At 47.3% G+C, this 21,667-nt stretch overlaps 1 protein-coding gene across 4 annotated transcripts in view; it reads left to right on the top strand.

The window, feature by feature from the left end:
• The window catches only part of LOC122542439 (talin-2), a 354,392-nt gene that overhangs the window by 283,436 nt on the left and 49,289 nt on the right, over positions 1-21,667 (top strand). For all 4 annotated transcript variants that reach the window (XM_087982138.1, XM_087982135.1, XM_087982136.1 and 1 more), the window contains 7 exons: positions 2,802-2,903; positions 4,044-4,163; positions 8,192-8,338; positions 14,366-14,532; positions 17,731-17,914; positions 19,800-19,925; positions 21,037-21,153. In XM_087982138.1, the coding sequence (XP_087838264.1) occupies positions 2,802-2,903; positions 4,044-4,163; positions 8,192-8,338; positions 14,366-14,532; positions 17,731-17,914; positions 19,800-19,925; positions 21,037-21,153 (963 nt within the window). The remainder of the gene's footprint in view (positions 1-2,801; positions 2,904-4,043; positions 4,164-8,191; positions 8,339-14,365; positions 14,533-17,730; positions 17,915-19,799; positions 19,926-21,036; positions 21,154-21,667) is intronic.

Below are 21,667 nucleotides of genomic sequence, written 5' to 3'. Positions count from 1 at the left end.
GGTGTAGGGATCAATGATCAGAGGCTTATATTCTGAGGCACGGTGGCTCAGTGGTTAGCACTGCTGCCTCACAGCGCCAGGGACCTGGGTTCGATTCCAACCTCGAGCCACTGTCTGTGTGGAGTTTGCACATTCTGTCCTGGTTTCCACCCACAGTGTTAAAGACGTGCAGGTTCAGTGGGTTAGCCATGGGAGATGCAAGGTTACAGGAAGGGGGTGGGATGGGAGTTGGTGTGGACTCAATAGGCCACATGGCCTGCTTCCGCCTCTGTGGAGATTCTATGATTTAAGGTACGGAGTATGATGTTTAGCGGAGATGTGAGGAAACAGTTTTCACCCAGGGGCTAGCGGGAATCTGGAACTCACTGCCTTTGGCAGGAGCGGTGGCGGGGGGGAGGTGATGGGCAGTGCAGAGGCAGAAACGTTCAGAACATTTGTGCAATATTTCGATGTACGTCTGCACTGCCAAGGGATTAGAAAAGGTGTGTGCTTGTTTTTGCCCAGCACGGATTCGATGGGCCAAAGAGCCTTTTTTCTGCACTGCAGACTTCCTTGATTCTATTATCAGGCAGAATACAACACCAAACCATACTCGGAGATGTTTTGACTGGTGGTCAAAAAGATAAAGCTGGAGAGTGTGTACTGAAGTAAAAACTGTTTAGGGAGGAGATTCCAGAGCTGACACCTGAACAGCTGAAGACCAGGTTGCCATGAGTGAAGTACATCTTTGAATTTATCAAGTGGTTGAAGTGCTGAGAGTTGTATTGACCGCAGGATGATTACACAGAGGGGTGAGGTGCTGGAGAGGTTTGAAAATAGGGATGAGAATCTTAAACTTGAGGTGTGGCTTGTCTGGGAAGCACTCAGCGACATGGGCACAGGTGTGACAGAGGAATGGGACACAGCATTAGTTAGGGCCTTGCAATGTGGTCCCTAGAGAGTGGAGAACAGAGCGGCAGGGTGAAGTCTTATGAATCACACCCCAGATTAGGTGGGGGGGGGGGGGAAATGTCAGGGACACAGGGTGGGGGCAGAGACAGTTTGGAGTCAGGGGTATGTGGCCTTAGTGATATCTGAGCAAGTGAGATGTCTCAGGAAATACAGAAGATAGGAGCAGAAAACTGCAAAGAGAGATTAGTGCTGTCAATTCAGTGAAGGGGTAAACCTGTGACGCATGGGGTCACTCCCACTGAACCTGAGAGAGATCGAACAGTGTTTGATCAATAATGAGGAGCTAGAGACTGTGGAGAGGCAGAGACATTAAAATATTCAAATGCCTAACACCACTTTAAACTGGTTAGGCGCTACACTCCCCATGAGCCGATGGCATCTTCTGTACTGTACAGTCGGTTCTGCTATAACGTGCGTTTCTTCAACGCAAATTGGCTATAATGCAATTGAAGAATGTAGACCGTTATTTGAAGAATGGGAACTTGCCTTACCTATATTGGCTATAACGTGATTCCAGTCCCATTAATGTAAATAGTGCTGCTGTAACACGATTTCCTTATAATGCAGGATCAGAGGGGAGCGGAGCTATTGCGTTGTATCTGAACAGACTATTATTCTGTGATCTCTTCTGTACTGATTCTCATATACAGATACCCGTTGGTGCAAGGAAAGGTTTAAAACTCAGCTCAAGGTTGAAAGTAACTCTTAAACACTGACCGGTCCTTTGACGAAATGATTCATTGTAACTCGACATGATCCAGGTTGCGATTAGAGTTTTATTGTTCGCGGAGTGTGTTGCTATGCAGCTCCCGGCCAGTAATGGTCCTGTCATTGTTCAGAGCTCTGATGAGCTGCCAAGTCAGCACACTGTCATATTGCTGCATTGACTTCTCCAAAGCCTGTCCATCTTCTACTAGGCACAAGTCAGGAGTGTGATGGAATACTCCCCACTTGACAGCATCTAGGTCAAAGCAGTCCACTTGATTGGCACCACTTCCACATGCATCCCCTCCCTCCACCACCAATGTTCAGTAGCAGCAGTGTGTACTATCTATAAGATGCACTGCAGCAATTCACCAAAGATCCTCAGGTAGCACTTTCCAAACCCATGACCACTTCCATCTAGAAGGACAAGGACAACAGATACATGGGAACCCCACCCCCTGCAAGCCCCATACCATCCCCACATGGAAATGCATCACCGTTCCTTCAGTGTCACTGGGTCAGAATCCTGGAATTCCTTACCTAATGGCATTGTGGGTTAACCCACAGCAGGAGGACTGCAGCGGTTCAAGAAAGCAGCTCACCCCTGCCACCTCAGGGGCAACTAGGGATGGGCAATAAATGCTGGACCCAGCCAGCGATGTCCACCTCCCACAAGGAAATGAAAACAACATTCCCAACCAGTGGGCCGAGTCGATCTGGTTATGTTGGTCACTGTGTCCCTTGATGTTGGTGACCTTGGGTATACGTGTTGCACAGTTCCCATCCTCCTATCCAGTGTGTTTACAATGTCGTAATGCCGGTGGGAGATAGTGTGTGTACCCATCACATTCTTAATGTAACTCTCCACCTTTGAGTTAGTTGTGTGGCACCAATTAAGACCCAAATAATTTCCCTTTGTCTCACTAATGGGTCTTGACAATTGGATTCAGACAGGAGCCCAATAAACCATTTGTCATGTTCAATTCTAGCTCCTGTTGCCTTCAGTCCCAATGACTGCATCAAACATGGTGCCCAGTAAATGAGGAAGTCTGGCCTGAGCTTCTCTTAACACCTGAAGGACCACAATCAAAGATTCCTTGCTGACCATGTCCTATCTTCACTACTCTTGGTCTCCTCTCTTCCAGCTGGATGAAGGCACACCTCCGGAGCCTGAGGGAAACTTTGTGGACTACCAAACCACGATGGTGAAATATTCCAAGGCGATCGCAGTCACCGCTCAGGAGATGGTGAGTGAGGATTGGCTCTGAGTGGTGAGGTCAGTTAACTTGAATGCTCTTGCCACAAAAATACCAGCTGACACCAAGCCTCACACAAGGACATGAAACGTAAAGGAGTACACCACAGCTTCTACACGCGTGTGCACAGGCACAGTAAACCCGCCAAGCACACGTGTATAAGCACACAGCTACGCGGTGTGCACTGATGTTCACAGGTACACCCCACACACATGCACAGACACACACCAGACCCCACACGCGTGTACGAACAGGCACCCACACATACATACATACACAGGTACACACACATGCACATACATGTGCAAACACATATGCATACTTAAGCACACATGCCCAGGTGCACACTACATCTTGTACGCTCGTGTACACCTGCCCAGGTGCATACTACACCTTGTACACTCACGTGTACACGCACATACTATGCTACGTTCACACTTACACAGGTATAGACCCCGTCTCATGCACGCACACTCTAACCTGCACTTCTTTTAACTGGTCCTATTGGCAATATGAACCTGAGTTAAAAATCAAATTGGAGGTGAAAGTGAGGACTGCAGATGTTGGAGATCAGAGCTGAAAATGTGTTGCTGGAAAAGCGCAGCAGGTCATGCAGCATCCAAGGAGCAGGAGAATCGACGTTTCGGGCATAAGCCCTTCTTCAGGAATGAGGACACTTTCCTCATTCCTGAAGAAGGGCTTATGCCTGAAACGTCGATTCTCCTGGTCCTTGGATGCTGCCTGACCTGCTGCGCTTTTCCAGCAACACATTTTCAGCTTAAAAATCAAATTCCTCAACTAGGAGCTAATCGAAATCTAATCCGTTACCACCTGTGTTTTTATTTTAATTCATTCACATTGCTGACTAAGCCAGCATTTATTACCCATCCCCAATTGCCCAGCGGTCAGTTAAGAGTCAATCACATTGCTGTGGGTTAAATGTTTCTCAGTAATGTCACTCCTTCAAAATCCCAACACCTCTGTGATGTGGGGAAAACTGACCCAAAGTACATCTAGTTTCCAGGCCCTTGCTTTGGATCTGTTTGCTTCCTGAGTGAGCTGCTTTTTTCCTAAACATTCCGGTGCCTCTCGGTTTGCTGATTAACCACGCCCATTCTGCTATCTCCACAGATGTCGAAATCCGTCACTAGCCCTGAGGAGTTGGGTGGCCTGGCCTCCCAGGTGACTACTGACTATGGCCACCTGGCCCATCAAGGACGCCTTGCCACGGCTACTGCTGACAGCGAGGAGGTAGGACATTCTGTTACCAGTGGAATTAACTTGCTCTGTGGGCATGGTTGGCAAGGCGAAGGTGTGTTGCCCATCTCTAATTGCCCCTGAGAGGCTGGTACTCCCACTGCTTTGACCCAGTACTGTCTTTGGAGGGAGATGAAGTTGAAAAGCTCTGCATGTGTGGTTTGTGTGTTTCTTTGATAAGGCATTTGTTACTTATCCCTTGAGAGAGATGTCAGTGAGCGGCCATTTTGAATTATAGTTGAGTGAGTTGTGAGGCCATTTCAGGGTCAGTTTAGAGATAACTTTGAACCAGATGGGTCTTATGACAGTTGTGATTTTGTGATCACAAAATTATTGAGACAAGCTTTCTATTCCAGATTTATGTAATTAATTCTCCCAGCTGCAGTTGGGAGGAGGGGATTGAACCCTACAATTTCAGATCTTTAGTCCAGGCCTCTGGATTACTAGTTGAGTCCAGTGATTAATATGCTGCCACATCCCTCTGTGTTTCAGCTCACCCTCCCTCGATAGTCAGAATGGAGGTATACATTTCTCAAGGTGTCTGGATTCGATATCTCCTCTCAAAAAATGTGGAGCACCCTCCCATTTTTAAAAAACTCGAAGGATCAAAAGGGGCAGTCTGTGTGAGGTTGCCATCCCTTTGGAAAACCTGGCCCATAGAAAATTTTAAAATATGGATGTTTTATTTGTATTCTTTGAAGGCTTGATTTCCATCATCAATCTACTGGAAAATTTCTGGAGTGCAGTGTAAGCCAAAAATGGTCAGATTTACTCTCTCTCCAAGGCATTGTCAGGTTTGTAATGGTGACCCGACAGTCACTGTCACTGACACTGGGCCGATTGCTCATTGCTGGATTACCAGTACATTAGCCTGGCACCAGTACACCCAGCTTTTGCAGCTTATCACTTGTATCAAATGTCACCAGCCAAGTTGACATGTAACTCTGCACTTGTCAGATTTCATGTATTTAATTCAAACGCCTTTATGGCCACATTGTGTTGTTTCTAAATCCAATCACAAAATTGTTACAGGGCCAAAGGAGACCCTTCAGCCCGTCTTGTCTGCACTGTCTCCCTGAGCTTCTCTGTGTCTGTAACCTTGTACTTGGTCTCTATTTAAATAACCCTCTGGAATGCCTGAATCAAACTTTCCTCCACCGCATTTCCAGACAGTGCATTCCAGACCCTAACTCCTCACTGAATGAAAAAGGTTTTTTTTTCTCATGTCACATTTTCTTGTTTTGCAAAACACTGTGTGCTCTGGTTCTCAATTCTCTTGTGAGTGAGAACAGTTTCTCCCTTTCCACTCCATCCTGACCTGCAATTATTTTGGAAGGTTCTATCAACTCTCCCCTTAGCCTTGTTTTCTCCTTGGTCTCAATTTCTCTTCATGAAGAACTGGTGGAGAGCTGAGCTGGGTCAGAAAGGCTGTCATAAGTCAGAAAGCAATAGTTGAGCAGAATCCTTCAAAGAAGAGGTGATTCAGGTACAGCCAAGGTACGTTCCTTCAGAAGAGAAAGGCAGGGCAAACATATCCACAGCTTGCTTGTGACAAATGAGGTAGAAATCAACTTGAAGAGCAAGTATACGTATGACAGGTGTGAGGTGGTGAGTACGAATGAGATACAGGAGAATCAGAAAAATAAAGAAGTAAAATGGGGAATAGGTGAAAAGAGTGGCAGCTGACATAACGGAGAATTGAGATGTTGTATTCTGGATTCCCAGTGTGACGATGCTATGACTTTAAGAGGTTATTTTGTCCATTTTTTTTGGAAAAGAGGTTGTCAGTTGCAGAAGTGCTGAGCAGTCTACCAAAACCACTGCAGTAAACAGGGCCTTGGGGTGTTTTTTTTAAAAAAAGTTGGAACAATAGAAGCAGCCTGGCTGGATGTGGCCAGCTCTCGCAGACCAGGATTTCTACTATTTTCTTTTTAGTTTATAGCTTTATCTTTAAGCAGTTGCTGTTGTAGGCTTAAAAGAAGTTGAAGCTATCTTTTCCCTCTCTCAGTTACAGCCAGAAGCTAGGGGGGTTCTCTCTGCTGCTGGGTTACCCGTGAGCAAATCTATTTTTCTGAATATGCCTTTTTGCCCAAAGGGTGTGTTTGTGGGATGTTACTATATTGGAACAGCTAATTAGTAACAGTAACTGTATCTGTTATTCAGTTAAGTTTTCCAGTAGAGTTAAGCTAATCTAAATTCCTCTTTCTTTGGCTGTATTTTAACTGTAGTGTTTAAATAAATTGTGTTTTGCTTAATGTCAAGTAGTTTGACCGATCGAATTGTATCTGGAACACTGGACATTACATTTGCCTTATAAACAAGAAAACATTAGGGTCTAGGCTACCTTCTTCAAATATTTTGAGGGGTGGGGGGAGAGGTTCTGGTCAAGTCCAATACACCAGTTATTGAAGAATGACAAGCCAAACTCAGTCATATATTTATTTATAGAATAAAGCACTACTAGCATACACCTCCTAACTCAACTTACACCCTGTTTCATTTATTGTCTTTTTTTAAAGAGAAATAGTTTAATCAACCTGTTCGGACAGTTTCATGCCAGGTGGGACTTGAAACTGGACCTTGTGGCTCAGATGTATGAACACTACCACTGTATCACAAGAGCTCCTCTGTGTGCCGAAAGTTATTTTAATAATCTGTTCACACATGCTATGTCACAGCCTCTGGGATAGGTGGGGCGTGAACCTGGCTCCTCTGATTCAGCCTGTGAACTTAATATTTTAGTCAACCTGTTTAGATATGCCATGATACACTTCTGAGCACAGAAACATAGAAAATAGGTTCAGCAGTAGGCCATTTGGCCCCTCGGGCCTGCACCACCATTCAATATGGTGTTGGCTGATCATGCAATCTCAGTGTCCCACTCCCACACTCTCTCCATACCCCTTCATCCCTTTAGCCACAAGAGCCACATCCAGCCCCCTCTTGAACATATCGAACAAACTGGTCCTAACAGCTTCCCATGGGAGAGAATTCCACAGGTTCACAACTCTCTGAGTGAAGACATTCTTCTTCATCTCAGTCCTGAATGGCCCACCCCTTATTCTTAGACTGTGACCCCCTCTTTCTGGATTTCCCCAACATCGGGAGCGTTCTTCCTGCATCTTGTCTGTCCAGTCCCATCAGGATTTTATGTTTCTCTGAGATCCCCTCCAACTCAATTTTCTAAATTCCAGTGAGTATAAGCCCAGTCGATCCAGTCTTTCCTCATCTGTCAGCCCTGCCATCCCAGGAATCAGTCTGGTGAACTTTCGCTGGACTCCCTCAATAACCAGAATGTCCTTCCTCAGACTAGGAGACCAACACTGCACAGAATGACCACAACTGCACCCCTGCAAACAGGGATATGAACCCTGGTCTCCTGGCTCAGAGGAAGGGACAATATCACCCTGCCTCTGGATATTTTCTAATCCAACCTATTCAGAGACGTTCCCACACACCTCTAAAGCAGATGGGACTTGAACTCAAGTCCCATCTGCTGGCTCAGAGGTAGGGATACTACCACTACACACTAGATCGCTCCTTGTGTACTTAAAGTGAAACGTCAATTAATGCCCTCTACTAGCAAATATTGAAACACTGTTTACAAAGTGTCAGGTGCACGGAGCCTCTTGTTGAACAGTGGTAGTGTCCCTACCCCTGGAGCAGGAGGCCTGGGTTCAAGTCCCACCCGCTCCAGAGGTGTGTACTAACATCTCTGTACAGGCTTGTTAGAAAAATGAATCAATAAAGACAAAAGAGTCAGATGCATTGACCTTGAAGGCACTTGGATAATTATAGGAGTAGGAAACATTTTAGGCAGATACAGGCCGGGAGCAGGCAGGTGGGACCAGTTTAGTTTGGGATTATGTTTGGCATGGACCGAAGGGTCTGTTTCTGTGCAGTACTCAAGTCTCTGGCCTCATTCCTTCAGTTCCCAGGTTAACAGTTGCTGTCCTCTCCTTTCTCTCCCTGGAGTGAGAATGTTTGGGGTTCAGTCACGATCTGCTCTGTTTGCTCCGCAGATTGGATTCCAGATTAAGACCCGAGTCCAGGATCTTGGTCACGGCTGTATATTCCTGGTGCAGAAAGCTGGTGCTGTGCAGATCAGTCCCACCGACAGCTTTACCAAGAGAGAGCTCATCGAGTGTGCCCGTGCTGTGACTGAGAAGGTGAGGGAGCAGCAGTCTCCTATTTCCCATTTTGCCCTCGTGTGACAGTGCTCACCTCCTGCGTTTTTAAAAACGAAAGCTGCCCAATATAAAGGGTTTAACCCAAGAAACCCCTGACAAAATCTTCTTCCAAGCTTTCAGGAAAGAAGACTATTTCTCCAACAAACCGAGAAAGAGCACTAAACATTTTGAACACGTGGGCTGCAATGCCTCATTTTCCCCAGTTTTATGCAAATTGGGAAGACATTTTTGTCAGAGACATTGGCCCATCCAAGAGAGAGACCTTGTCCCACCCTGAAGGAGGCTTGCTGCTCTAATTGCAGTTAGCTTCTGATGCCATATAACCCTGAGCCCATTGGAACTGCAGACTAACCAGTGATGGCCACCAACATTGGAATCGGAGGAGATGATTTAGGCCCACAATCCTGTTCCACCATCCATTGAGATCACCCCTTAATCTCTGACCTTACATTATGGACCTGTCTTTACCCCATACCTTTGGTTCACCAAATCTACCATTCTAAACTCAACAATGGATCTTCTGAACAATGGTATTTGCGGAAGAGAGTTCCAAACATCTACCCTTCATGTGGAGATGTGTTGTATCATTAAATTGCAGAAAAGTCCATCTCTAATTGTTAAATTGTCTCTCCCCCTCCCCCTCTCCTTCCCCCACTATTTGGACTCCACAGCCACCAGAAATAGTTCCTCTTCATTCACCCTACCTGTTAAGTTATGAGCCATAGGAGCCAAAGTAGGCCATTCGGCCCATCAAGCCTGCTCCACCATTCAATGAGATCATGGCTGGTCTGATAATCCTCAACTCCACTTTTCTGCTTTTCCCCAAACCCTTGATTCCCTTCCTGATTAAACATCCGTCACCCTCAGCTTTGGATACGACCCAGTCTCCAGAGCCCTCTGTGGTAAAGAATTCCACAGATACAATATGTCACATTCCCAGGACGACTTAGAGACGTGCTGTTTCTGTTCCCATGTACCTTGTGGGACCAACTCCACACCAAGTCCAACTGATGAGGAATCTCTCCTGAACGCACTCTATGCCAGTGCTTTGTTAGAAGAATTTACGGGTTGACATTCAACCTGTCTGACTGCTGGTGTGTGTAAGTTACCACAAGCTACCTTTAATTTGGCTACCTGTTCCCATTAACTCCTTATGTTCTTCCATCGGGCAATCATTTGTCCTGGCATAATGCGGCCTGTTATCAAGCAGCTGTTCATAGAATCTCTACAGTGCAGAAAGAGGCTATTCAGCCCATTGACTCTACACCGACTCTCCAAAGGACATCCCACCCAGACCCATCCCATCTATGTAACCCTGCATTTCCCATGGCCAATCCACCTAACCTGCACATCTTTGGACTGTGGGAGGAAACCCATGCAGACACGGGGAGAATGTGCAAACTCCACACAGACTGTTGCCCAAGGCGGGAATTGAATCCAGGTCTCTAGCGCTGTGAGGCAGCAGTGCTAACCACTGAGCCACTGTGTTAAGACAAGTTAGCTTATGTTGCTTCAACACTTTTTGCCCCAGGCATGGTCAACTGACATGCTGCTTTTAATTCCTTTATAACAGTTGTCCTTGTCTCTTTCATCTTGGGAAATAGTTTAATCCAGCTAGAGTTCTTGCTGATTCTTTCAATCCATGAACGGTTATTAAAGTTCTGAAGTTTGCACTATCACATTGCATTTTGAACCCACTTTCCTAGCCATCAAGGACTTGAACTCAGAGCTTCTAGTTCAGTGGCAGTGGCACTACCCACCACACCACAAGATTCTCCCCCTTTTAAAATCGTACTATCAGCTTGATGTGATGCCAAAGCTCAGCTCATTCAATCACAGGAGTTCCTGAGATCGATAGAGACAACAGCCGCGACAGTAATCAGTTTTACTGACATATCTGACTAACTAATTTGTAACAAGAGATATTTTTGGTGCTCAAAGAACAATACAGCACAGGAACAGGCCCTTTGGCCCTCCAAGCCTGCACCCTTCCGTACCAAAACTGTCTTCACTTACAGGATCCGTATCCCTCTGTTCCCTTCCTATTCATGGATTTGTCCAGGTGCTTCTTGAATGCTGCTATTGTATCTGATTCCACCACCACCTTTAGCAACGTGTTCCAGGAACTCACCACCCTTTGTGTGAAAATAATCCCCCACATATCTCTTTTAAAGTTCCCTCCTTGCACCTTGAACCTGCGTCCCTTAGTAACTGACCCCCTCCACCCTGGGAAAAAGCCACATACTTTCCACTCTGGCTTCTATGTCATTCACAATCTTATAAACCTCCTGCGTTCCAGTGAAAACAGACCTTTCTTCCGAGCTAAAATCCCCCATACCAGGAAACATCCTGGTAAACCTTTTCTGTACCCTCTTCAAAACATGCACATCCTTCTGGTAGTGTGGTGACCAGAACTGTACGCAATATTCCAAATGTGGCCTAACTAAAGTTCTATAAAGCTGCAGCATAACTTATCTATCCTTAGACTCAATGCCCTTTCCAATGAAGGCAAACATGTCATAGGCTTTTTTTTACTCCCTTATCTACCTGCGCTGCCACCTTCAGTGATCTGTGGACCTGACCACCCAGATCCCTCTGCATATCAATACCCCTAAGGGTTCTACCATTCACTGTACAATTTCCACGTACTTGACCTTCCAAAATGCATCACCTCTTACATTTGTCCAGATTAAACTCCATCTGCCATTTTTCTGCCCATGTCTCCAACTGATCTATATCCTGCTGTATCCTCTGACAATCCACCTCACTATCCACAACTCCACCAATCCTTATATCATCTGCAAACTTACTGATTAGACCAGCTACATTTTCCTCCAAATTATTTATGTAGATCACAAACAGCAGAGGTCCCAGCACTGATCCCTGTGGAACACCACTAGTCATAATCCTCCATTCTGAAAAATATCCTTCCACCGCTACCACTGACTGAGCCAGTTCTGCCCCCATCTGGCCAGCTCACCCCTGATACCATGTGACTTCACCTTTTGGACCAGTCTACCATGAGGGACCTTGTCAAAGGCTTTACTGAAGTCAATGTAGATAAAATCAACCACTATTCCCTCATCAATCATCTTTGTCATCTCCTGAAAAAAACTCGATCAAGTTAGTGAGGCACGACCTCCCCTGCACAAAACCATGCTGTCTATGGTTAATAGATCCATTTGCTTCTAAATGAGTACAGATATTGTCCAAAGAATCTTTTCCAGTAACTTCCCTACCACCAATGTGAGACTCACGTAATTTCCTGGATTATCCCTGCTGCTCTTCTTAAACAATGGGGCCACATTAGCGATTCTCCAGTCCTCTGGGACCTCACCTATAGCCAAAGAGGATACAAAGATGTCTATCGATGTTCCAGCAATTTGTTCTCTTGCCTCCCTCACTATTCCAGGATAGATCCCATCAGGTCCAGGGGACTTATCTACCTTAATACTCTTTAAAACGGATGACACCTCTTCCTTTTTAATAGCAACTTGGCTCAGAAACCAAACTCTCTCTATCCTGATATCATCCTCCACCAATTCCTTCTCTTTGGTGAATACCGATACAAAATATTTGTTTTGGACCTCACCTACCTCTTCTGGCTCCACATATTGTTTGTCCTTGAGTGGGCCAACCCTTTCCCTCGCTACCCTGTTGCTTTTTATATATGTATAAATAGCCTTGGAATTCTCCTTAATTCTGTTTACTAATGACTTTTCATGACCCCTTTTAGACCTTCTAATTCCTTATTAAAGTTCTTTCCTTCTTTCCTTATATACTTCAAAGGGCTTCATCAGTTCCTATCCTCCTAGACCTTACAAATGCTTCCTTTTTCTTTCTGACCAAGGTCATAACATGGGCAGTACGGTGGCTCAGTGGTTAGCACTGCTGCCTCACAGCACCAGCGTCCTAGGTTCAATTCCAGCCTCGGACGACTGTCTGTGCGGAGTTTGCACATTCTCCCCATGTCTGCGTGGGTTTCCTCCGGCTGCTCTGGTTTCCTCCCACAGTCCAAAGATGTGCAGGTCAGGTGAATTGGACGTGCTAAATTGCCCATAGTGCATTTTTTAGGTGCATTAGAACATAGAACATAGAACATAGAAGAATACAGCGCAGTACAGGCCTTTTGGCCCTCGATGTTGCGCCGATCCAAGCCCACCTAACCTACACTAGCCCACTATCCTCCATATGCCTATCCAATGCCCGTTTAAATGCCCATAAAGAGGGAGTGTCCACCACTGCTACTGGCAGGGCATTCCATGAACTCACGACTCGCTGAGTAAAGAACCTACCCCTAACATCTGTCCTATACCTACCCCCCCTTAATTTAAAGCTATGCCCCCTCGTAATAGCTGACTCCATACGTGGAAAAATGTTCTCACGGTCAACCGTATCTAAACCCCTAATCATCTTGTACACCTCTATCAAGTCACCCCTAAACCTTCTTTTCTCCAATGAAAACAACCCCAAGTGCCTCAGCCTTTCCTCATACGATCTTCCTACCATACCAGGCAACATCCTGGTAAACCTCCTCTGCACCCGTTCCAGTGCCTCCACATCCTTCCTATAGTATGGCGATCAAAACTGCACACAATACTCCAGATGCAGCTGCACCAGAGTCTGATACAACTGCAACATGATCTCAGAACTCCGGAACTCAATTCCTCTACCAATAAAAGCCAGTACGCCATATGCCTTCTTCACCGCACTATTTACCTGGGTGGCAACTTTCAAAGATCTGTGTACATGGACACCAAGATCGCTCTGCTCATCCACACTACCAAGTATCCGACCATTAGCCCAGTACCCCATCTTTTTGTTACTCTTACCAAAGTGAATCACCTCACACTTAGCTACATTGAACTCCATTTGCCACCTTTCTGCCCAGTTCTGCAGCTTATCTATATCCCGCTGTAACCTGCCACATCCTTCCTCACTGTCAACAACTCCTCCGACTTTCGTATCATCCGCAAACTTGCTCACCCAACCTTCTAGCCCCTCCTCCAGGTCATTTATAAAAATGACAAACAGCAATGGTCCCCAAACAGATCCTTGCGGAACACCGCTAGTTATGGCACTCCAAGATGAACCTTTACCATCAACTACTACCCTCTGTCTTCTTCCATCCAGCCAATTCCTAATCCAAACCTCCAACTCACCCTCAATGCCATACCTCCGTATTTTTTGAAGTAGCCTACCATGGGGAACCTTATCAAACGCCTTACTAAAATCCATATACACCACATCTACCGCTTTCCCCTCGTCCACCTCCTTAGTCACCTTCTCAAAGAATTCAATAAGGTTTGTGAGGCACGACCTGCCCTTCACAAGACCATGCTGACTATCCTTGATCACATTATTCCTATCCAGATGTTCATAAATCCTATCCCTTACAATTCTCTCTAAGATTTTGCCCACAACAGAAGTGAGACTCACCGGCCTATAGTTACTAGGGTTATCTCTACTCCCCTTCTTGAACAAGGGAACCACATTTGCTAGCCTCCAGTCTTCTGGCACTACTCCTGTAGACAACGAGGACATAAAAATCAAAGCCAATGGCTCTGCAATCTCCTCCCCTGCTTCCCAGAGAATCCTAGGATAAATGCCATCAGGCCCAGGGGACTTATCTATTTTCACTCTTTCCAGAATTTCCAACACCTCTTCCCTACATACCTCAAAGCCATTCATTCTACTTAATTGTGACTCAGTATTCACATCGGCAGAGGGAAATGGGACTGGGTGGGTCACTCTTCGGATGGTCAATGTGGACTGGTGAGGCCGAAAGGCCTGTTTCCACACTGTAGGGGAATCTAATCTAATCATAACATCTGGTCATTCAAGGCTCACGTTACGAGCCATATCTATTCTCACCTTCACCGCTCCTGAACTCATTTATCAACTGTTGTTTGAAATGCTCCCACACGTTTGATTCTCAGGTTGGGTGGAGTGGTGGGGTTTTGCTGTGAGGGTGCAGTATTCTGAATGGAGCTTTCTTCCTGCTAGGTCTCCTTGGTTCTGTCTGCCCTGCAAGCGGGTAACAGGGGCACACAGGCCTGTATCACTGCAGCCAGCGCTGTGTCTGGTATCATCGGAGACCTGGACACCACCATAATGTTCGCCACAGCCGGTACTCTCAATGCGGAGAACGACGAGTCATTTGCAGACCACAGGTTAGTTTGTTCGGCTACTGCACGCTGCCAATTGATTCAAGAGCGTGCGTCCTAAGTGAAGCCTGCTTTACAGAGGCGCGGAGTCGGAGAGAGCGGGAGTGGGCGGGTACTCAACACACCTGGTCAAAGCTGTGCACTCAGCAAAGCTTCAGGAGAGAGGGAAAGAGTTTGCAATGCGGTTAGCTTTGTAGAGACGTGATGGGAGAGTTTGGGGTCAAGGAAGCTGGAGATGCTGACACAGGAAATGCAAAAGAGGTTCGGAGTGGCACCATTCGGCACAGCCACTTTGGCGCGAGCGATTCGGTGCGGCCGGTTTGGCGCAACCCATTTAAGCGCAGAACTGTTTTGTAGTTATTCAGTAGTTTGTAGTTATTATGAAAATAAAATATAACCCATTAAAATGAAATTGAAGAAATTCAGAGAAGCAGACGCTAGAATACAGACACTTGTAAGAAGATTTAGTGAGAGAAGTGACATTGAATCTTCACAAGGGATTGCCCATGATTTTGAATAAATGTCATATTTCAGATTTTTTTGTATTTACCTTACTTCTTTCATTTTTATTTTCTTTTTAACATTTTTACTGAAGAGGATAAACATTATTTTTCTTTTTATTGCTTTCATTAATGCTTGTCACTAAGCCTGAAAAGGAATAAATATGAGCTGCGGCGAAACAGTTCCGCGCCTAAATGGGTCTGTGCCAAACCGGCCGCGCCGAATTGCTCGCGCCAAAGTGGCTGCGCTGAATGGTCCTACACCCAAAGAGATTACACCGAGTGTCCGACAGTTCCTTGCAGCCACCCTTTAGGGGTTGAGATGTCATGTTGAGTTTGTACAAGAGGTGAGGCCTCTTCTGGAGCACTGTGTCCAGTTCTGGTCTCCCTGTTACAGGAAGGATATTATTAAACTGGAGAGGGTTCAGAAGAGATTTACCAGGATGTTGCCAGAGTTTGAGTTATGGAGGCTGAATAGGCTGGGACTTCTTTCACTGGAGGGCGGGAGGTTGAGGGGTGACCTTATAGAAGTTCATAAAATCATGAGGGGCATAGATAAGGTGAATGGCGAGGGTCTTCTCACTAGGACGGGGGATTTCAGGAGTAGAGGGCGCACTTCAAAAGTGAGAGGAGAAAAGTTTTTAAAAAAGATATAAGGGGCATGGAGAGTGGTTTGTGTGTGGAATGAACTTCAAGAGGAAGTGAAGGATGTTGGCAGAGTTACGATTTTAAAAGGCATTTGGATAAGTACATGAATATGAAAGGTTTGGAGGGACATGGACCAGGGGCAGGCAGGTGGGATTAGTTTAGTTTGGAATTATGGTCGGCATGGACTGGTTGGACCGAAAGTGTCAGTTTCCGTGCTGTATGACTCTATAGCTAAGAATTCGGAGGTCTGTTTTGGCTCACCATTGTCCAGGCCATTTGGCTGTTGAGTAGCTGTCCTCAGTAAACACTATTTGTCAGATTTGGAAATAAAATGTTTTCTTGCATATTCACTACAAATTTTAACCTCACTCAGCCCAGCGGGAACACAGTGGCTTTGAGACCTATTTAAGACACTGCCTTACTGAGGTCAGGATTAAGTGGGAACATAAGACAGGGATTTAACTCAAATCTTCCCAGCCTGTGAAATAAGTTGAAATTGGGGAATTAGAAGTTTTGATTTGAGCTGAGGGGTCCTGTCAGTTCTGTGTAAGGGATAATACCAGTCTAGGGGTGTGGCACTTAACGTATACTGGCCTAGAATAGAGTGAGAGTGGCAACGTCATGATGGAGTACAGACCAAAGCTGCCTCTGAGTGGGAATAGACCGTATAGGAGGGAACAGCCAAGTGTAGGAATACAGTCGTACTGGAGGTGGTAATAATTAGTAGGGGTTGGGAGGGGTGGGCAGTGGTGTTGAAGGTCACATTCCGATCTTGCTCCTGTCACCTTTAGCTTTGTAACTCCCAGCTTCTCAGTTCACTGCGCCATGTTTTGATGCATTCCCTCCCTGGTGCTAAGGTACAGGGCATCTCACAGAGACGGCACATGACAATCCACAGCTGTAGGGGGGTGGGTGGAAATCCATTTTGGGACCAGGTAGAGAAACTAGATGGACCAGATTCAACTTCATTTTGGCTCATTGTTGAAAGAACCAGAGGGTGACACGAGGGGAGGATGTTTATAGAAAGAGTGGTTCAGCATTCCAGTGCTCTCCCTGCCCGATATTGAGATGGTGACAGATTCCAATTACTGTTCCATAGGAAATTGGAGGAAATACTTGGAGAGAGAAGTCATGGCAATAAAGACTGGGGGATGGTGGTGTATAGTAGAAGATTAGGGACTCTGAAACACCAAAGACCGTGATTTCTCTCTCTTGCCATGGCTCTCTCTCTTCTCTCCTCCTCTCTCTCTCTCCCCTCCCTCTTTCTGTCCTCCATCTCTGCCCCTCCCTCTCTTCCCCCCTCCCCTGCACTCTCTCTCTGTCTCCCGCATTCCCTCTCTCTTTCCATCTCTCTCTTGTCCTCTCCCTCCCCTCCCTCTCTCTCCTCCTCCCTCACTCTCCTCCCCCCTCACTCCTCTCTCCCCTCCCCGCTCCCTCCCATCCCCTCTCTCCCCTCCTCTATCTCCTCTCCCCTCCTCTCTCTGCACCTCTCTCCACTCTCTCCCCTCCCCAGTTTCCCCTCCCTCTCCCCATCTCTCCCCTCTCTCCCCCCTCCTCTCTCCCCTCCCTCTCTCCCCTCCTCCCTCACTCCTCTGTCCCCTCCTCTCTCCCCTCCCCACTCACTCCCCTCCCCTCTCTCCCCTCCTCTCTCTGCACCTCTCTCCCCTCTCCCCTCCCCTCTCTCTCCTCCTCTATCTCCTCTCCCCTCCTCTCTCTGCACCTCTCTCCCCTCTCTCTCCTCCCCAGTTTCCCCTCCCTCTCCCCCCATCTCCCCCCATCTCTCCCCTCTCTCCCCCCTCCTCTCTCCCCTCCCTCTCTCCCCTCCTCCCTCTCTCCCCTGTCCCCTCCTCTCTCCCCTCCCTCTCTCCCCTCCTCCCTCTCTCCCCTCCCCTCTCTTCCCTCCCCTCTCTCCCCTCGCTTCCCTCCCCTCCCCTCTCTCCTCTCCCTCCCTCCCTCTGGCCTTGCCGGACAGTGTGCCGCGGTGTCTGTTTCTGCTTGAGCCCTTGCTGCCGTGACGGAGTAATCTGATTGGCTGAACTGTGTTTGCTGTCCCCAGGGAGAACATCCTGAAGACAGCCAAGGCCCTGGTCGAAGACACCAAGTTCCTGGTGTCGGGGGCGGCCTCCAGCCAGGAGAAGCTGGCGCAGGCTGCGCAGTCCTCGGTCAACACCATCACCCAGCTGGCAGACGTGGTGAAGCAGGGAGCAGCCAGCCTTGGCTCCAATGACCCAGAAACACAGGTACCCGCACATGAGTCCCCAGGCAATAGACGTGGAGCTCGGAAAACACGGCAGCTCCTGACGAAGGGTTTCGGTCCGAAATGTTGACTGTCCTGCTCCTCGGGTGCTCTCTGACCTGCTGTGCTTTCCCAGCTTCACATCTATTGACTCTGGCCTCCAGCATCTGCAGTCCCTTACTGTCTCCAAGTCACTGCACTCAATGGCTGGGGAATAGATACTGACCCCATTCACTCACAACATATGTGGGTTGGCAAACATAAGGCTTGAGAGCAGGAGTAGGCCATCCAGCCCATCGAACCTGCTCTACGACTTGATACAATCTCATCCCGGCCTCAGCTCCACTCTCCTGATTCCTCATTCAGACTCCGTCTACCTTGTCCTGAATCAGTGTCCCAGCACTTTACTAAAATTCATTACCAGCATGAGGGTGTCACTGGCTAGGCCAGTATCGCCCATCCCTCATTGCCCTGAGGGCAGTTAAGAGTCAACCACATTGCTGCAGGTCTGGAGTCACATGTAGGCCAGACCAGGTAAAGATGGCAGTTTCCTTTCTCAAAGTACGGATTGGTTTTTCCGACAAGTGATCATGGATTCACAGTCTTTACTGGACTCTTAATTCCAATTTTTTAAAATTGAATTCAAGTCCCCAGAACATTACCTGGGTCTGTGGATAAACAGCCCTGCGATAATACCACCATCCTCTGGGATAGTGAATTCCATCGATTCAAGATCCTTTGAGGGAAGTGATTCATAGAATTCCCACAGTGTGAAAGCAGGCCATTCAGCCCATTGAGTCCACACCGACCATCCAGGGAGCATCCCATCCAAACCCACCCATTCCTTGTAACCCTGCATTTTCCCATGGCTAACCCACCTAACCTGCACATCCCTGGACACTATAAACAATTTAGCATTGCCAATCCACCTAACCAGCACTTTGGAGTGTGGGAGGAAACCCACACAGACACAGGGAAAACACGCAAACTCCTCACAGATAGCTGCCCGAGGCTGGAATCGATCTCAAGACCCCGGCTCTGTGAGGTAGCAGTGCTAACCACTGGGCCACCGTGCTGCCTTACCTCTGTTTTAAATCTGTCACCCCTTATCCTAAACCAATGATCTTGCGACCTGAATTGCAGGGGAAGCAGATTAGAGTTCATCGTTGGTAGAACCTATCCCAGTTCTCCCCCGCTAAGGTCGGAGTTCAGGGATTCAAGTCCTACTCCAGAGATCCTGATGGTTCAGTGCAGTTCTTCAGGACTGCCCTTCATTTGAAATATGTAACTCCTGCCCTCTGGGTTTGATATCAGAGATCCTGTAAACTGACCCAGGGCATGGTTTAGAGTTAGGGCAAGAGCAAGATTTTTATTTCTCCCCAGGATTTTGATCAATATTTACCTGAAATCACAGTAAATCAGTAGTTAGCACTGCTGCCTCCCAGCGCCAGGGAACCGGGTTCGATTCCAGCCTCAGACAACTGTCAGTGTGGATTTTGCAATTACCCCCGTGTCTGTGTGGCTTTCCTCCAGGTACCCCGGTTTCCTCCCACAGTCCAAAGATGTGCAGGTTATGGTGGATTGGCCATGCTAAATTGCCCATAGTGTCCAGGGATGTGCAGGCTGGGTGGGTTAGCCATGGGAAATGCAGGGTTAGGGATAGGGTTGGTGGGTAGGATGCTTTTCAAAGATGCAGACGGAGTAGACTGAATGGTTTCTTTCAACACTGTCAGGATTCTACGATAAATCTAGACAGACCAGGTATGGAGCTGGGATCCCGGTTCAACAGGAGGCGCTGTGTGTTTTCAGGGATCCACCATTAATCATTGCTCAGTTGACAGAGAGAGTTCAGCTATTGGTAAACTGAGGCACTGTCTGTGGGTCTTTAGGTGGTGCTCATCAATGCAGTGAAGGATGTGGCAAAGGCTTTGACCGACCTCATCAGCGCCACAAAATGTGCAGCTGGCAAACCCGCTGACGATCCATCGATGTACCAACTGAAGAGCGCGGCCAAGGTACAGGGCAAAAGGGGCAGAAACAGGGACCAGGGGACTCGGGGATGGAGCAGGGAAAAGGTGGGAGTTAGTGGGGGGAGAGCTGGGACTTTGAGGAGGGGGAGGAATTGAAGGAGTGAGAGTTGGTTAGGAGAGGAGTTTGGGTGAGAGGGGCGAGTGTTGGTGGAGTGGAGAGAGGCTTGTGACTGTGGGGTGGGAGGTGAGTGTTGATGAAGTGGGGAGAGGGCTGGGACTGTGGGGTGGGAGGTGAGTGTTGATGAAGTGAGGAGAGGGTTGGGACTGTGGGGTGGGAGGTGAGTGTTGATGAAGTGGGGAGAGGGTTGGGACTGTGGGATTGAGATTGTGAGTTGAGGGGTGGGATTGTGGGGTGAGGGCTTCAACTGGGAGGTGAGGGATGGGATTGTGGGATGGTGGGATTGAGACTGTGGGGTGGGAGGTGTGACTATGGGATGGTGGAATTGAGGGGTGGGACTGTAGGCTGGTTTTTGCGACTCTGGGGTGAGGGTCCTGAGTGGGGAAAGTGGGGTACTAACAAATGTCTCCAGTTGTGTATATTGGTTGTGTAACCCACAATTCCACATCAATTACCAGCCTTACAATGGTGTAATTTGTCCTGAATTGATTTTATCATTTAACGGTTTTCAAAAAAAAATTACAAGTGCTAAATTATGAGAATGTATTCCACGGGCCTGTGTTTTTTTGCACAAAGAGGAGCAGTGTGTGAACTAATTAAAGGGTTGATAATGTTTTTTAAAAGAAGCTATTGAGGGAAATGATTTCCTGTTGTGGGACATTTACCTTCAAACTGGGCATCCAGGGCTAATGTGAGGAATTATCCCCTGACACAGGAGGACAATAGAAGTTGGGAAGTCTCTCTCCCAGAAACCTTTGGAGTTTGAGGTACTGGGTGGGGGAAGGATGTAGGGAGTGTCAATTATAAGGAGTAAAATTGAGATTGCTGGATACAAAGGTGACAGAGCCAAGGTGGGTAGGTGCACTTAATACCTCAATGAGCGCGGAGCAGGCTCGAGGGGGCTGAATGGCCTCCTCTTGTTCTTGTGACAATGCAATGACCTGGTTTTCCTCCCTCCCCTCCCCTCCCTCTCCATAGGTGATGGTTACAAATGTCACATCACTCCTGAAAACAGTGAAAGCTGTGGAGGATGAGGCCACACGAGGTACCAGGGCGCTCGAGGGAACGATAGAGAGCATCAAACAGGAGCTGGCGGTATGTGAGAGCCCTGCATCTTCAGTTTAAACTTGCGCACGAGCCTGCGCCCTTAGGAAACTTTTCACCCAGTGGTATCGTTTTTTTACCATTCACTTCCCAACTTCCTCAGCTTCTAAACTGCTTGTAAGTCCCCATTTTTAATCACTAGCCCATTGGCTCGCTGCTGAGGCCATAAATACATCTTTGGAATCTAAAGAGTTTTGGAAGATGACACCATTTCCATAGCCAACCCATTTAGTATCCTGGGGTGTGGATTATCAGGCCCTGGGAATTTATCAATTTTCAGTCCCGTTAATTTCTCCTTCAATTCTTCCTTCCCCAAAGACCCAAAGAACATTTGGGAATGTTTCTGGGTCACCTTCTGTCCATCAAATCACAGAAGTGTTAGGGTGCAAAAGGAGGCCATTCAGCCCATCTGCCTGTACCAGCTCATTAAATGAGTATCATTATTTGCAACCAATTTCCTTCTTTCTCTCCCATATCCCTGCACGTAATTTCTATTCGAATAATC

This window comes from Chiloscyllium plagiosum, unplaced genomic scaffold (assembly GCF_037043375.1).
Source record: "Chiloscyllium plagiosum isolate Xiang-an unplaced genomic scaffold, Cpla_swu_hap1 HiC_scaffold_42, whole genome shotgun sequence".
NCBI lineage: Eukaryota > Metazoa > Chordata > Chondrichthyes > Orectolobiformes > Hemiscylliidae > Chiloscyllium > Chiloscyllium plagiosum.
This window is presented reverse-complemented; position numbering and strand designations above follow the sequence as displayed.